This window comes from Haliotis asinina, chromosome 7 (assembly GCF_037392515.1).
Source record: "Haliotis asinina isolate JCU_RB_2024 chromosome 7, JCU_Hal_asi_v2, whole genome shotgun sequence".
Lineage (NCBI taxonomy): Eukaryota > Metazoa > Mollusca > Gastropoda > Lepetellida > Haliotidae > Haliotis > Haliotis asinina.
This window is the reverse complement of record NC_090286.1, coordinates 57,017,212-57,034,507: the sequence shown is the minus strand read 5'-3', so window position 1 is coordinate 57,034,507 and position 17,296 is coordinate 57,017,212. Positions and strand designations below refer to the sequence as shown.

Sequence of the window (17,296 nt, the reverse complement as noted above, 5' to 3'; positions counted from 1 at the left end):
CTGTCAATGAAGTCTGACCACTGGATCTCAAACAAAACCCCTTCAGGTCTGGGCAAGACATACCAGGGCTTCATATTGTGTGATAATAACCAGGTCAATGGAGTTGAGACATATGTCATAAACATGACAAGCATAGGCTGTGGATTGTATTACCGATTCTAACCTGGAACCCCTACAGGAATGAAACGCTGCTGGTACCCGTGGTCAGATGACATCAACCGCTTCACGAGACGCTGCATACAGAATCAACAGAAAACCATGTACAATATCCATCATATTTTATTTCCAACATTTCTGTATTATGAATGATCCATTGCAGTGCCAGAAACAGTGCCACCATCTCAGTCTGAGAATGAAAACTCTTGTAAATTGAGTGACAAATTTCCTTAAACTAAACTGCCAAGTGAATTTCAGAATGTCATGGAAAAAAAAAAAAACTCTGGCTTTATGCCGAGCAAGGTTGTTAACTCTGGTACATGTAAAGCACTTCCAGTCTGTACTGAGGTAACCTGTTTACACCTGAATGGTGTTCACTTGTAGCACTGGCAAAAGTACAACTGTACGTAAAGTTTTAGCTCAGGTAAGGCATCTTTCACACACAGAAACATTCACACACCTTTTGGCAGTACTCCTAGAGCCCCACAAAACAAGTGTCCACAACATGATCTGACAACACTTACAGCACCAGCATGGACTATATCCAGTGTATAATATCCATTATCAACTGCATACTAGCATGCAGATCCAGACTTATTATGATTTTGAAATGATGGCTTCCTCTTCACTCAGCACACACTTTTTCTCACTTTTAACCTTGAAACCAGCAACAGTCAATTTAAAACCATACGTTCAGCAAAATCCAACTTTAAAACCATACGTTCAGCAAAATCCAACATTTAGAATAAGTCTCTGTAAGAGGAAGCCACATTCAAGTGAAGGTGTTCAGCCACAGGACTGTTTCGGTCAGATAATACAGTTTTAGTTTTGTATCATTTGAAGCAGGCTCAAAATAAACCTCAAGTTCAGGGTGGAAATACCTTAATGAGATCTACTAATCGAAGTTAGTCTAAGAACACCTGCTTTTTTCCCCACACAACTCTAGGGAACCTGTCTGGGTGGTTGCCATTAGCATTACAGTTGTGGGTATTATATAACGACTTCACACTAACATAATATACACTGGATTATCATGAGTGCTCAGCTGACAAGAACATTAACTTCAGTAGCAGTTATCGTCAATGGGCATAGTTATTTGTAATTAGAGTAAATAGACCTTGCAATGACATTTTATAGGAAGGTCCATGTAAGACCATAAACAATACATATCTGTGTCCTGTGTATTGAGTGAGTGTTTCAGATGACAACAATCAACACATACAGAGGGATACAGCTAATGTTCATCCAAGCTGGAAATGTACAGGTATATCCACGAACAATAAAATAAACACAAACTTATTGCTTCAATCATAGCAACTTCAAAAGTAATTCTCACACTGCTTCAAAACGGACAATTTTCACAATTGATGATACATTTTAATATCATTTGAAGGTAACTTTAAGAACCATCCCTGAAACTGAGTTTTAAGTACAGCACCGAGCTGAGGAATAGGAGAAGTGGTATTTGAAGGAATGCCCAGCGGACAAGCGACGTTGCCACAATGAGGTAGGTAGTGCAGCTGTCCAGGTACATGTCAATTTAACCTTTAGCTGAAGGACGAATATTTCATTATCGAAAATAGTATGACTACATTTCAGCATCTGGAGAGAAAATAAATTCAGCTACTGCACAAGTAGAATTCTAGCATACATAACTCAGCAACACAGATTCATCAGCAGGATCAGAAATCTATTGTTTAAAATACCATACATCAACACAAATTACAATTACATCTCCACATATACATTTGCTAAACCATTCATATATGTATATATATAAATTAAACCTACTTCAACTTGGCCTGCATCAAATCAACAATTTGATATCTGAGCAACAAAATACAACAATACCTTCAGCGTCTTTCTGAACATCTTACCAGCACATAACAAATGCTTTCCACATGATATATTTGGTCCACATGGTTTACTACACGATGGCAAAAGAAGTCTTTTATGTTCATCAGCTCAATACTATATTCAGGCACCATTTTCAGCAGAGCATGGTGGTAACGCATGGACTTTTAATACACTAATTCATTACAAACTCAAAGACAGTGCTAACTTTAGCCCTTATACGCATTTCAAGTGACATGTCAGCATATGGCCATGACCCAAAAATATCAGTATTTTATCTGTATTTTCATTATAAGTGTGTTCGTTGTATACACAGATTAGTGTAGATAAAGGTACCACAATGGACTGTTTGGGGAGGTCCTTCAGAAATCATAACTGATTAGGTTCATGGACATTTGAATCAGTTTCAGGACTGATCCAAATCAGCATAGTGAGAACCCTGATTAAGAACTAATGCACCGACTTGCTATACAAAGTCATGGCTCAACCTTCAGAGGTTACTTCAGTTACATTCGCAATCTCTACTTGTGGTCTACCTATTCATACCCATTGCCCTGTACTGAATCGGTTTCAGAATATTCTGATGAAACATCTACCCTCTATCCTTAGGAATGTGCTTAAGCAGGTGCTATTGTAAATAACATCATATACGAATGTTATGTTCGCCCAAGTGAGTTGTTGGTGATACCAAAATATAACTAGTGAGGAAAAATGAAAGATCCCTTACTGAAAAGAAAGTGATTTCTAAAAGAGGAAAATATAGAATGTGCCATTATCCACTGCTACATGAAGGTTAGGCAAAACTGTTAGCATGACAATGGTATGCAAACATTATCATTTGACTAGTGGTCTTGTTTTATCCTCATCTGTGCACATCTGAGATTTGTATTTATTGACTTCAGCTAGATACTTGGACCATCCATCTTTAGGCTCGGCACTGCTCTCCTGAAAATAAGTTTAAAATGAAAATATTACATTAGGATAATCCACATGGCATTAAGAATGCATACCTGCATGGCTTAGCTTTATGAACAACAGATTAAGGTAATTCTCTCATCCCTACAGTGCCATGATTACTGATAACTTGTAAAAAATAACAAAGACAAAAGCTCATAGTTGTAATTATGCCAAAACATGTTGGTTATGTTGCAGTACATAAATGATAGCAGAAATACCCAACATGAAAAAGCATTAATTGAAAGGTTGTTCAAAGTAGAACTTGTAGCATAAGGCAGTTACAGTTTTCTGGACACAAATACATACATCCTCTTCCTGTTTTGGCTTCTTTACCATACCCGTCTTGAGGACCTTGGCGCTGCCACCGCGCCGTTTCCCGACCTGGGGACACAGAACCACTAACAACATGAGACAGTGGCTTTACAGCTGACACGATGATGGAGACCATGGTATTCCAGTTCCCAGGTACAATAATCTGTACAATACCTTTCATATACCTTTATCCAAGACATAGTAATGCCAACAATTAGTATATAACATTTAATATGTTTCCATATAATCACTTCCCCAAGTTGTATGTTCATGCAAACAGATTTAATGCATTCATGTCATATTTGTACTGTGTCAAGTTATCTTCAGGTGAAAAGCTATCAGCACGGTCACTTGGTATTCATAAAACTACAGTCCTTATCATGTCAAACACATAAATAAGGAACACAGCTTAAAATAATTAACTCTTTCCTGTCTTAGCTGGTAATGGTAATAATCACTTGTTAAGTTTCACTTACAGTTACTTCTCTCTCATATTACCTTGCCATATATTTTCAACTAGGTCACAAATATAAAGATGGCTGGCACTGTGTTTATCACAATGCAGCTCAGTATTCAAGACTGATACTGATAGCGAATATTTTCCTATACCAAATATACCAGCAAGGAAATATTTTTAACATTGTTGTAACAACATGGGTTCACAACGATGACACCTTTCCCATTGTGTCCTAGTTGAAAATAAAATTTCAGACATTTACAAATATATCCATGATGAAAAAAAAACCCCAATGCTGAACAGATGTTGTTAAAACAGGATTGCAAAGAAAGGATTATTTGGATACAAGGATGACAATCTCCAAGATGCATGTTTATTTGTTCACTCAGTCAGATTGTTTGGAGTGAAATTATTATAATTATTAGAGTGACTGATGCACTTTCAGCAATATTTCATTTACATCAAGGCATGTCAGCTTAGTGGATAGGGGCACCTACAGAATACAGCACCACAACTTCTCGTTAGCATATTCTCTGCCACAGGTCATGTGTCATTCAGACAAGCAACCAGTTTGTGAGAATCTGTTGGACACGAACATGCAACAATTTGCAAGAGTGAGCTATTCTTTAAATCAGCACTGAAGAAATGTAGCATGTGAAAGTGGCTTGAGTGCAAGTTCCAGGATGATTTCCATTAGCCCAAAATGTCTACATTGAAACATTTCCTTGTCTACCTTCAACATTTTTGGTCTCATGTTTTTGTGTAAAAGAACAGGACATCTGCCCTCTACGGTGGATTAGGTCCCTTACCCTACTCCTACACCTAACCCCATGAAATAATTCTAATAGATAGAACACACTGAAAGAACAAGCACAAAAATAGCTGACATGTCCAGTGAAATGCATTTTTACCCCTTCAGAAAATAAACACTAATAAACTCCACTGCAGTGTAATGACGCAAATTACTGAAAAAAAAGCTATTTATGTACATTAGTTCATAGTTATAATTCATTTAGTCCTAATACTTATGTTGAAACTGAAATAAAAAATACATATGTAAATAATGAAATTGTCCAAAACTGCGAATAATTGAGTATGGCCGAATTTGACCAGTGTAACGCTTTCTTACTAACTTAAACTTAAACTTATACCTACGCACCCCTTCATACAAATACATATGAGCATGTAAGTGAAAAAAGAAAAGTGAAGATGTCTGTTGATTCTGAAGACATGGCCATGTTAGTCCTGTTAGACCTATCAGCTGTGTTCAACACCATTGATCAAGCAATGTTGCAGAGTCGTTTTCAACATAACTATGGCTTGAATGGCACTGTCCTGGAGTGGTGTTCATCATACCTTACACATAGGAAACAGTTTGTCCAAATTAATAAAGCTATGTCCTATAGTGAGGTTCTGGCATGTGGTGTCCCTCAAGGGTCCATGCTAGGTCTGATCTTTTTCACCATGTACACAAGACCATGGGACACTTGATATCAGAGCAGCATGTGACTCATCATTTCTATGCTTATGTTTCAAAGCGGGCAGACAGTTTCAGACCTACTTCAGCAAACCAGATGGAATCTTTGGATAGCATGGAGAGTTGTCTTCACAAGGTCAAATCCTGGATGTCCACGAACATGCTTAAAATAAACGATGAAAAGACAGAGGCCATCATCATCGCATCACCTTCTAGACAGCAAAATCCCCACTAACCCACCTGCAAATTGGACAGTCTCTCATGCCTTTCTCGCCTCATGTAAAAAATCTTGGGTGTTTTTATTGACTCTTCTCTTACTATGGATAAGAAAGTGGACCATCTCTGCAAAGTATGTCATTTTCATTTGAGAAACACAGGATCAATCCGTCATCTACTGCCATGCTGGCTAGATCGGTGATCCTTTCTCATCTGGATTACTGTAATAGCTTACACATGGGAATATCAGAAGATCAGCTTAACAGACTGCAGAGGATACAGAACAGGGCTGCCCATATCATAACTAGGACTAAGCTCCATTCTCACATCTCCCCAGCTGTAAAGTCACTGCACTGGCTCAGGATCCATGAAAGGATTGACTTTAAGATCCTTTCTTTAATTTTCAAGTCTTTTCAAAACATTGCCCCTGTCTATCTTCAGGAGATGTTTGTCCACTACAAGCCCTCTAGAGATCTCTGATCAGCTGACCAACTGCTTTTGACTCTAGAAAAACATAAACTGAAATCTTTTGGGCTCGATCCTTCTCACATGCAGCTGCCTCATTATGGAACTCTCTCCCATTTAACCTCCAGTGTGCACCTATGCTATCTGTGTTGAAATCTGGACTAAAAATGTATCTCTTCCAATGCTACCAGTAACTGTACCTACTGTTGTCTGTCCCGTGCACATGCATATATGTAACATGTGCTTTAAGCATGTCCCTCAGTGATGTGGAACTAGCGCTCTATAAATACCTGTATTATCATTATTATTATTTAAATGTTTTAAACTGGTGCTTGCAGAAAATCCCCCAGTAACAACTATTGGAAACTCTCAACATCGTTGAACTTGTGCAATGACACAGCTGGTACAGTGAAACATCAGTGAGCAGAGCTTATACACACTTGCTGAGCTGGACAACCATGTTGCTATGCCAGCGTCATAGGGCATTGTGCCCTTTGGAACAAAATCACATTCAATTACATAAACAGGGATTAGGAAAGGCAGGGGACATGGGCCATTTTGCACATTAGAATAAAAAATTGTCCAGTAATATTTTGAAATTTTCTATGAACACAAGGGCAGTGGCCCATTCTGAAGTCAGAAAATGACTAATACTCCTGAAAATGGCCCACTGTCAAAGTTCTCTTTCCCAGTCCCTGCATAAAAAGCTATAATGACATATTTATAAAGTTCGTGGTGCTGTATTCTAAAGGTGGTTCTGTGGATACGTATTATCTGCTTAGTGGATAAGTACAATATAAACTGAGGCCGATTATAGCCCTATCCACTTTGATGAAACACTGAACTTGTTAAGATACGAAGCTGTCAAATCAAGGTTCCCTAGGTAATCTGGGATTTGAACACAATATCAATACAACACAACTACGTGATGGTACTATTTTTGAATGATGGAATGCTGGAAACCAGTCAGCATTCTGGTTCTACTTTACTGGGAAATTTACCCTTTGGGTTCCATTTAAAATAAGCGATCTTAGAGCAAGTTCTATGCTGCACCTTAATCAGACTACAATACTCTCAGTTCTAACATATCTTTGAAATCACAATATGAGATGTAGAATTAATCAAATAACATACATTTAATGGAATATCAATCTCCTTAACAGTATTTCAGGTTATGCACAACGCACAAATTTCTGAAATCTTACAATAGACATAATGTTCGTTTTGCTGCTTTTTCCACTGTCTATTTCGGCAGAGGATGCTTGCGCCGAAGAATCCTCTTTATCGGAACCAGTCACTGGCTTGTCACTAAGAGCTTTACTTTGTTCTTCCATTTTCTTCTTAAACATTTCCAAGAAACTGCCATCATTTGCAAATTTATTCACTGTTTCCTTTTTCTTCGCATCGGAACATGCATGTTTGTCACTATCGTCCGCCATCTTGGCCAAATGTGCCAGCATCGGTAACAGGATATTTGATTGGTTCATTTATTCCTGACTTAGCCAACCAATAGATGTGTTACTCCACCTTCGGATTGTGCATGAAGACCCGGATTTTACAGGAGGCACGTTTCTACCAAAACAAATGTCACGCCGGGGAGGAATTATAGCCAACATCATACAAAATTTTAGAAATTCTCTCAGCGCACCAAAACTTACAGCTAAATTGGTAGGAACAGATCACACTGGGAATAGGTATTTTGAGAAGAAAGACGGTAAGATCACAGTAGAACTTTTCAGTATCGCACGTTACTCAATGTAGACCGCAGTTCCCGATTGGGGAACTGGTGTAGCTATTTTTAGAAAATGACCAGAACTTGGTTCACCGATCGCTGTCGCGTTTAAGGCTTAATTACACCTACTTCCGTGGCGAGTTTCGCGCGATTCATTTTAAATATGACAAGGACAAACCTTCGAATGGGCGTATTACTTCATTACGAATGTATTATGAAAACAAATGAAACACTTTGAAGGTTAATCATCTGCCAGTAGTAGAAATGGTAAAAAACTATTAGGAAGGAAAAATACCGAAGCCAATGTACGTCTCTATATTTTGTCTCATAACCCTAATGAGTTTATTGTCATATTTGTATGATTTTGAACATTAATAAAAGAACACACGGTCTGCTTATACTCATTGTAAATTTCTAACATAACAGCAACATTTATACATTGTATAGACTGCCAATGTGGATCCTATTTCACACACATACGTGATCTAGTGTGTGTTTTCTGTCATATCGATTCTGCTGAATGCTACAACAAATAAATTAAAACAAAATGCAAATAATGAATGTAAAACAGACTAATGTTATAGCAACAAGGCTACTACCTTGTTCAGGAATGTATCCATCAATATCCACATAAAAGAAATCGTATTTCATTCATCCGCAGCTGGTAAATAATCCTGCTTTGTGTCGTGTGTCTTACAACTGTCTAATTTGCGAAAAAGTAACACATCGTTTCACGTCTTTCGTTGGTGAAAACCTGATAAACCTCTCACTGGTCACCCAAGATAGCACACCTGGCAACTAATTGTATGATATCCGCTATTCTCAGTAATTTAGTTAACCAATAATGAGCAATCAATCAATCAACTCAAGGGTGGTTAATTCTTTGAAGGGAGGATGTTGTTTTTACAATCGCACTTTACGACAGGGTGTAGTCATCTACACACACTGCCTTTTGACAAAAGTAATTAATCAATCAGTGTGTTATCGGTTAATCCTTTGATCGATGTTTGTTTTTGTAACTCAGCTGATAAACCCTCTTGCATCACTTACATGCACATATTACATAACATGCAATACATTTGCCGCTACAGACCTTAATTTATAATGTTGAGTATTTACTCCAGACAGGAGAAATGCCAAATGGGAACCTTTGTTGAGTAACGGAAGTGGTGTTACTACTGATTATAAGTTGCAATACATTTACATTATACCTGTTAAAAATTCATGAATTGACCATCCAGAGAATGATGACAAATAACACGTGTAGGTTTACACCATCAAAGGCGAGTTACAGCAAGGAAGATGTAATCTCTGTGTCTCATGCAGCCTGAAAACACTTATGGGCCGAAACTGTTTTGAGGATACCAACGGAATTTCGATACATAAAGAATACATACAGGCATACATTTTGCTATGTACTTGGGTAAATAGGTGAAAGAAGGGGGGGGGGGGGTAAAGTTGACTAACTATACCATCCAAGCATCATATTTCATGTAACATTAAATATCGAGGTTAAAAACACAGAAATAGTATCAAATTGAGTAACTATACCATCCAAGCATCCGAAAAAAACTACACTGCTGGGATATTTTGTTACGGTCAGACAAGGAATACCATGGATATTTTTAAATAATGGCATATGGTGGGCATCTGGCTTCCTGACTCTTATGGGTGAAGAAACTCTGCTAATCTGTACAGGAGCCCAGTTCCTTTGTCCGTCACGGTTGAAGGAGCGGGCGCTGACCAATTTGCAGTTTGGTTCCGTAATTAGACCGTTGGCGAGAAACATTATTCGCTCCGCATCAGTGCCCCTTTAAGCCCATTCTTAACACATTGGCTACAATCAAAGTTAAGAATTCTTAGGGCTACGAGAATCGAGAATACAGGCCCTGAACACAAGTCGTTACATTCTGAAGACTCAGGCACCTTGACTAGCATGTGCAGCCCAGAGCTAACTCCACATGGCAAACTCTATTTCCAGATGTGGATGACAGCCCATTCCCCTATAAATTTGATGTAATTTCATGCAGTCACTGATGCAGTTTAGAAGGTGATCACAGTTGAAAAATAGTTTCGATGGGCACAGATTTTCTTCTTAGTGCACGTTAGTTTTGTAGTTGTCATAATAATAATAACAATAATAATAATATGTGATGCATGTCAAGACTCATGATGAAGGCAAAGAATTCCACAGCTATTTTAAGCGTGCCAAGGTTGTTGGACACAATCTGAAATTTGAAGTTGATTTTGTTGATGGCGATGTACTGCTGGACGGTACAGTGATGGGAGTAAACCAGGTGAAGTCTTTCACCAAGTCTGCCTAGAGTCTGTCCTTTGTGGAGAAGCTGTCTGAGAAGCCACTGCATCGTGTGTATGTGCAGTGTGTGGAACAGAACAGCAATCCAACCGACTCCTTTGCCTGGATGAAGTCGACTGGTTTCAAATGTGAAACTGAGGGCTTCTTTTTTGCTGCTCAGGACAAGTCACTTCCCACTCGCAATCGCCAGAATGTTATTCTTAAAGAAAATATCAATATGAAATGTCGTCTTTGCAGTGAATTTACAGAGACTGTCCGACACCTTGTCAGTGGATGCCCTTCCTTGGCACAAACAGCATATCTTAAAAGACATGATGGCATGGCTTGCTGCTTTTACTATCGTCTTTGACCCCGAGGTCCATCCATGGTACGACCCTGAACATGTCCACAGCGTCCTGGAAAATAATGCTTTTAAACTTCTCTGGAATAGGCCAATATACAGCCTGAGACGAATTCCAGCCAACAAACCTGATCTTGTCCTTTTTGATAAAACCAATGAAATTATTTAATAATTTTATATCATTGAATTTTCTGTCCCTTTTGACAGCAATGTGATTGGCAAGATTCAGGAAAAGCATGATAAATATGCGGACCTCGCTTTTGAAATGTCTCGCTTGCATCCCATGTACACTGTCGTCAGGCTCCCTCTTCTCGGTGCCCTTGGGTTGGTACCTCCTGATCTCTTGGCACAGATGAGGAGAGTGCCCGGGTTCTCCACCGGGAGCACAGCCCTTCTGACAATCTGGGTAATGCAGAAGGCTGCAGTGTTTGGGAGCCTTCATATTCTCCGAAAAGCTCTTAGTTGGTTCGACTAGGCAGTGTTTCCTGGGAGAAGTCCCATTCGCTGTCTGGGCTGCGTGTAGAGGGGGCGAGGGCCCTGAGCTGATGATGAGCTTGACCAGCCTGACTGTGCCAGGATCACCCAAACCCTCTCTGCTGCATTTCATTTCTAATCTGTAAAACATAATAGGCTATTTATATAGCGCCTTTCCACTTCACAAGGATATGCTCAAAGTGCTTCCTGAGCTCCAGCTGAAATATGTACAGCTGGCAGGTACAAATGGTGATAAGTCACTTGTAACAGAGAAATAAATGAGTCTTGAGTGATGATTTGAATGTACTTAGAGAAGGAGATGATCTTAACTCAACTGGAAGAGAGTTCCTCAGAGACGCTGCTGCATATGAAAAAGTTTTTGAGCCAAATGATTTTAGATTATAGCTTGGGACAGCAAGTAACAGTTGTTGTGATGAGTGCAGAGTTCTTTCTGGAGAGTAATGTGTCAGGAGATCCTGAAGGTAGGAAGGTCCTGAGTTATAGAAAGACTGATAGGTGAGGCAGAGAATCTTGAAATCAATCCTTTCTCGTCATGAAACATGACGCATCATTTTGTCAAGTTAGAGTGCCAAACAACAGTTGCCTCCCTTGGCCCAGATATGTAATGCTCTGATACATCTGTACCAGTGCTGATGTATGCTGAGGGCTCATTTTGTGTACAGAAAGATTATCTGTTTGATGGACATTTTAGAAGTATGGCGAGTCACTAAGATTCCTTATGGATAACAACTTCTATTACTGTACTTTATGCGTCGTTTCAATATGGATTCATATACCATTGTCAAACAAAATCATATACACTAGAACAAGTTGTTATCCATGAAGAATGTATGTAGTGATGTTGGGTTTTGTAAATACATGTTCTCTGAATTTGCTTTCAATCCAATCAAAATCATCTCAGTACACAGTGAACTACTGTGTGGCTGGAAACTGTCATTCGTCCAAGTACAAAGCAGGATTTGAAACTGACAAGAGTTTGCACCAGTCTCCGTCAGATCCAGCCATCCAAGAAAAATGGATGTAGTTTATTTGCAACCCACAGACATAAAAACGTGTCATGTGTACAAGTATCACACCTGCCTAATAACAATGTGGCAGAGACAGGACTCGGGTGCAGGGGTCATAAATCAATTTATTTTGTTTATGGCGTATAGCCTGATAGGTGTTAAGTTCAAATTGCAAGTGGTCAATGATTGAAGCTGTGTATTGCATATTGTCTTTAGCAGACAGGCAGGCAGACATATAGGTGTCAATAAACAGACTTTCTCTGTGACTCTGTGACAGAGGCTGCTTACAACAATCAACAAGTTTTTTTTTTATGTGACAAGTAGATTATTTACTTGTTTGTGCACACAGCCAAGATTGGACAACTGTCCACGTCCTCATTCTCAGAGCATGCATACAATTTCAAGCTTCATGAACCTATTCACTGCGCATGCGTCATGGGCGCAGCGCAGCACAGCTGTTGAAACCACTTTTCCCCCCAGCGCTGGGGGAAATTTAGTGAATTGTTTGAACTGCGATTTTATGGGCTTTGTTTTTATCACGTTTCTTATCAACTTCTTAGGTTGAATTGGCATATTTGATGATTTGTTTCGGTAAGTGCATACCGAAAGGTATCAGAATCTTCAAAGTTGTGTTTTATGTTGCATGTTACCTTTAATAGTGTTCTTTCAAAATCTTTGCTTATAATTCTTTTGAAAGAAACTTTGGCCCTGAAAATACTGGTATTATGTTGCAAAACTGTTACAGTATGAAACGCTGAAATATTTCAACCAGCCACAGGTCTGTTTACATGTAAAACTTTTCAGCCCAGAGCAAAACGTATCTGCTCACAAAATATGTTGATATAAATGTCTACATTTTAACCCAACTGTGGGCAGGTGAATTTGAGAATCTGGTAATCTGTGTTGAAAATAATCCATCCCATACTGTTGGGCAGGTAAGTATTTAAAATGCTGATAACACATCAAGATTCTGTTTGAATTGAATTTTAGATAAATCCCACAACTTGCGTGGAAGTCGTTGGGTGGAACCAGCTGATGGTGACCAGTGGACAGTTCCAGATGTGCCCACTGAATGGAATGGTAGTATGGTTAATAGACGTACTGTAACATGTGCAGTGTCAGGGAATACAGTTAAAGTGCTTTTGAACATTGACTCAAATAATGATATCAATACATATCAAAACTCTTCTGAAATAGAATAAAAATTGTACAGAAAAAATTCCCAAAGACAACTAACATTTATGAAGAGACAGATTATTTGAGTCTATTCTGTGTCAAATCTTTACAGTAATGGCTGATATGGCAACCTTGTGTGAATGGGTTTTAGAACCCTGATTTGGAGTCTGAGTTTGGATTTTTTGGATGACAGTTTACACAGTCCAGCCCAAATATGCAAATTGTCAAGCTATAGATCGCAAAATATGTGCCATTAACTGAAGACCTCCAGTTTGGTACTCTTCTACAGACATTTTATCCTTATGAACAAAAGATCTTCTGTGCCAGCATTCAAAGTAAACTTAGTCTCAGTATTTTTAGTTATACTAAATTACTGAGTCTAACAAAGCCCAGTAGCGTCAGGCTGAATGGATTTAGTCAATCAGACAAAAGCCACTGTTTAAGGTTTGGCGGGACTTAAAAAATTCACTAGTCACTGGCAGTGATCCTTCACTAAATGAAAATCAGCATAAAAGACAGGTATTTGACCTGCAGTATATATGCTTAGGGCTTTCTGGTGACATCGTTACCATTAGCTAATGTTAAAATAAATTGACGTCCTTGAATATTGACAAAGTGCTGTTTTCAGGAACTGTTTACTTACTGTTGACAGAATAGTAGCGTGCTTTATGTGCAGTAGCGATCATATGGAAAATAGCATTCAGAATCATTCGGGTTTAAACCTTTCTGAGGTAAAAGTTCAGAAGGTATGTCTCCACTTTTGCTATTTATTAAGCTGTGTTCTGATTGGCCAGTCTCGAAGATTACCTCATGTGACCCCTACTAGGTTCTGTTAGACTGAGAAGTGGAGTGTAACAAAAATTAGTGAGACTAAGTTTACTAAGACTGTCTGTGCCAGACAAATATCATTGTTGATGAATTTCTTGTCCAATGTAAATAACTACTTGATATGTACAGAGTGAGTGAGTGTGGTTGGATGCTCCTTACAACAATGGCTCACACTGTATTATGTCCCCCTCTACATGCCTGTATTGTTTAGCAAAGTGTGCGGTGTAGTTTACTACACAAGAAAATGTGGGTGCATGTGTATGGTCATGTGACATATTCTGCGACGAAAGCAGTTTTCAGTTTTATGTAAGTTATGAACCTGACCTGTGTGTACTGACTGTCTCAGGCTCATTTCTGTCATTTCATGCAGCAAACACAGTGTTAACGAATGGTGTTTCATAGTAACAGGACATTGGGTCCTGTAAGCTTCAGGTGTCTGTCTGACCCACTGAAAATTCACAGGACCCACAGAATAAAATTAAACACACATTTTCAGATTTAACATTTCTCATTATTGACATTGAAATTATTAACATTATATAATGACAAACATTATAAACATAAATTTATAAACAGTGAACAAGTGTGGCATGCCACATATAACAACTTCAGACACAGTTATTGTGATGTATTCAGTCAGACACTGGGGACAGCAGGTTGGGAACTTCTGTCTGACCGTTGGCAAATCTGCCGGATTTGTCAGAGGGTCAGACACTATTCATGAACACTGCAAACATCAGGTGTTCAGCAATGTGACAGCAGTCTTCAGTATCAAATCCAGATATCATGAGCAGTGACTTACATAAAAGTGACAAGATGACATGCATGAACCAAGTCACTGGTCATCCAAATTGCTGACTCTGTTTCAACAAACTTGGGTTGCGGACGACACATTCAAGCTGGATGTTTCCAATGAGTTGTTGCATGACCTCCTGATGATACCATTGTGTGATACCATTGTGCGATACCATTGTCTGATACCCTTGTGGGATACCATTGTGGGATACCATTCTGAGTTATATCATGTGTAAAACTGTCTGTGTTGCAGCCTGGTTGAGAGGGAGGAGGAAAGAGCCACCAACACAGGAGGTACAGTACATCAAAAGTACTACTAATAATAGTAATAGTTCGCTTAAGTCCTATCCAGGTACACAGCCTGCTCACAGCACTATGTATATTACTGTCACCCGTCACAGGACATTATGATATCTTCCGATACTACCTGGGAATCATAAAGCCATGCTACCTTCTAACTGCCGTAAACTAAACACTCTCATCATCATCATATTCTCATGGGTGTCCATTTTACAGCTGGGTGAATTGAGACAATACGGATCTACATATCTTGTCCAAGGATACTACACAAATGTGCCCAGCTTGGAACCTGAACCTAGGTGCCTTCACCGGGGATCGAACCCATGCCTTACCAATGCACTATTGTACAATAACAGAACATCCTAGACAGGATTAGCCCTGGATCATACAATCATACAACTCCATACATACAAAGTCTGCAAAATTCATTATTGTAATATTTGTATGTTGAACAAGGAGGAATTTTTTTTTTTGATTACATGATGCCATTTAGAAAGTGGTCAAATGCAACATGTCATATTGGGATTTCACTTTCTTAGTAAAGTAAACATAGCCCGCTCAGCCACCACAACTTCTACCTGGTGAAAGTCATATCCATATCTGGTGGAAGTCGCTGTGGCTGAACGGGCTAGGCGGCTGACTGTGTGCTGGTGATTAGGTACCTGACTGAGGGTACAGGTTCGAATCCCGTATGGGACTCAACCAAAAAGTACTAGAATTTGTACTTTACTAAGAAAGCAAAATCCCAAATATGACATGTTGCATTATTTATTTTTTTTTGTAATTAGAATAAAATAATTACTTATGGTGAGAAATTCATGAGTGATACATACTGTTGCAACTATGTGTTGGTGTTATGTGGATGATGTGTATGTTGCAGGAAATAGATCGTAACTATGCGCTGATGATGAGAACGATACACCGAGCCAAGGAACTGGAGGAGCAGGAGGTGTTTGCTGCTTGTTCCATTGTGATGGACATCCAAGAATGAAGTGAAAAACAGAGCACCTTTCAGCATTTGACCTTTGTATCGCCTCCATACAAGTATCAGAATAATGATAATAAGAGCGGTTTCTCCTTGTCGAGTCCTTTTTTAATGATATTGGCATGATATTTGGACTTGACAGATGTATGTAAAGTACTTTTTAAAATCCCTATTTCTGTTTTTTATAAGGAGGGTAGCTCTTCGTCCAAGAGAGTGGAGGCTGGGGCCTCGTACACATCTGATGTTGACCCTGATGAAGGCAGCAGCAAGAGTAAGTGTTATATGTGGCATGAAGTCTTAGAGCAACAAACTTGGAGATTGTTGGTAGTCTAGTGCAGTATGCCAGCCATATGGCAGCAGTCTGTAAATATTTTGGATAAGACAGTCCAGTGATTGACATCAAAAGCATGCACCAAACAAGACAATTAATCTTGACCACCTTCATAGTTTGGTTTGGTTTCAACAAGTTAGTTATGTTGTTTAAAGGATACACAACATCACACAAGAGAAAATGATTTTGTATTAGAAATTTTGTGAGCATCTGTAAGCAAGAGCTAATTAGCCCCTATTTTTATGGAACGATATTACTTTCATTATTATAATTTTTATTGAAACCTGTGAAAAAAAATATATTCAACCACTTAAAACAACACATTAAATATGTTGTTTCTCTGGGGAAAGTACAAGTTGTCTGAAAAATGTAAAAATTTCAAGTCAAAAGGTTAATTGCTTTCCCCCCATTGTCCTGATTATCATGGCTGGAAAATATAAAAAGATTGTAAACATTTTAAACATTTATTCTCTGTTTGTCAAACTTGTGGATGCATGTAAGCATAGCAATGACAAAAGCCTTTTTTCAATGTGCTGTAGTTGTTTAAAATGAACTGGCTTCTGTTTTCAGAGAAGTTTCCAACATACCCTGAATATGAAATTACTCCTGGTGACCTGGACAGAAGAAGAGAAGAAAAGTGACACTTTGTGTTACGGTACACCAACACCTTGTGTCTTAACCCACAGAACACCTGGTGTTATTACCCACTGACCCTGTGTGAGGAGCATGTACATATTGTGTGACTGAAGAGTGTGGAATGGTAAAATAAAGAAAATGTTAGAACACATTTTGACCTTTTTTCTTCATAATCTACACAAATCAAAAGATGTAGGGGATATTCAATTTTTCACAACCATTTCAATGGAGGATACAGCTTTTTGAGGGAGAGGGCTACACACTTCATTTTCTCTCATTTTTATGAGAGTTGCATATAAACATTTGCATACCGCCCATATCCAGTACGACTGCTCAAGGGCGCTTTGTTTTCTCGTGATCATTGGATGTCCATGACAATTGTACATCATATTTTTTCAATCTCGACTCCCTGGGGATCATACAACTCTTGCCATACACCAGGTGCACCGAGTTAATGTTG

At 38.8% G+C, this 17,296-nt stretch overlaps 2 protein-coding genes across 2 annotated transcripts; one reads left to right on the top strand and one right to left on the bottom strand.

The window, feature by feature from the left end:
* Positions 1–261: 261 nt before the first annotated feature.
* Positions 262–7,354, bottom strand: LOC137290813 (telomerase RNA component interacting RNase-like). The gene is made up of 3 exons (XM_067821949.1): positions 7,100–7,354; positions 3,274–3,348; positions 262–2,955 (listed from the first exon to the last, which is right to left on the bottom strand). Exons 1-3 carry the CDS (start codon positions 7,352–7,354, stop codon positions 2,845–2,847), a joined length of 441 nt encoding a protein of 146 aa, XP_067678050.1. The 3' UTR covers positions 262–2,844.
* Positions 7,355–7,417: 63 nt separating this feature from the next.
* Positions 7,418–16,987, top strand: LOC137290812 (NADH dehydrogenase [ubiquinone] 1 alpha subcomplex assembly factor 2-like). Its single transcript, XM_067821948.1, has 6 exons — positions 7,418–7,608; positions 12,776–12,865; positions 14,838–14,878; positions 15,765–15,833; positions 16,059–16,140; positions 16,771–16,987. The coding sequence occupies exons 1-6, from the start codon at positions 7,479–7,481 to the stop codon at positions 16,839–16,841; spliced, it is 483 nt and encodes a 160-aa protein (XP_067678049.1). The 5' UTR covers positions 7,418–7,478; the 3' UTR covers positions 16,842–16,987.
* The last annotated feature ends 309 nt before the right edge of the window (positions 16,988–17,296 follow it).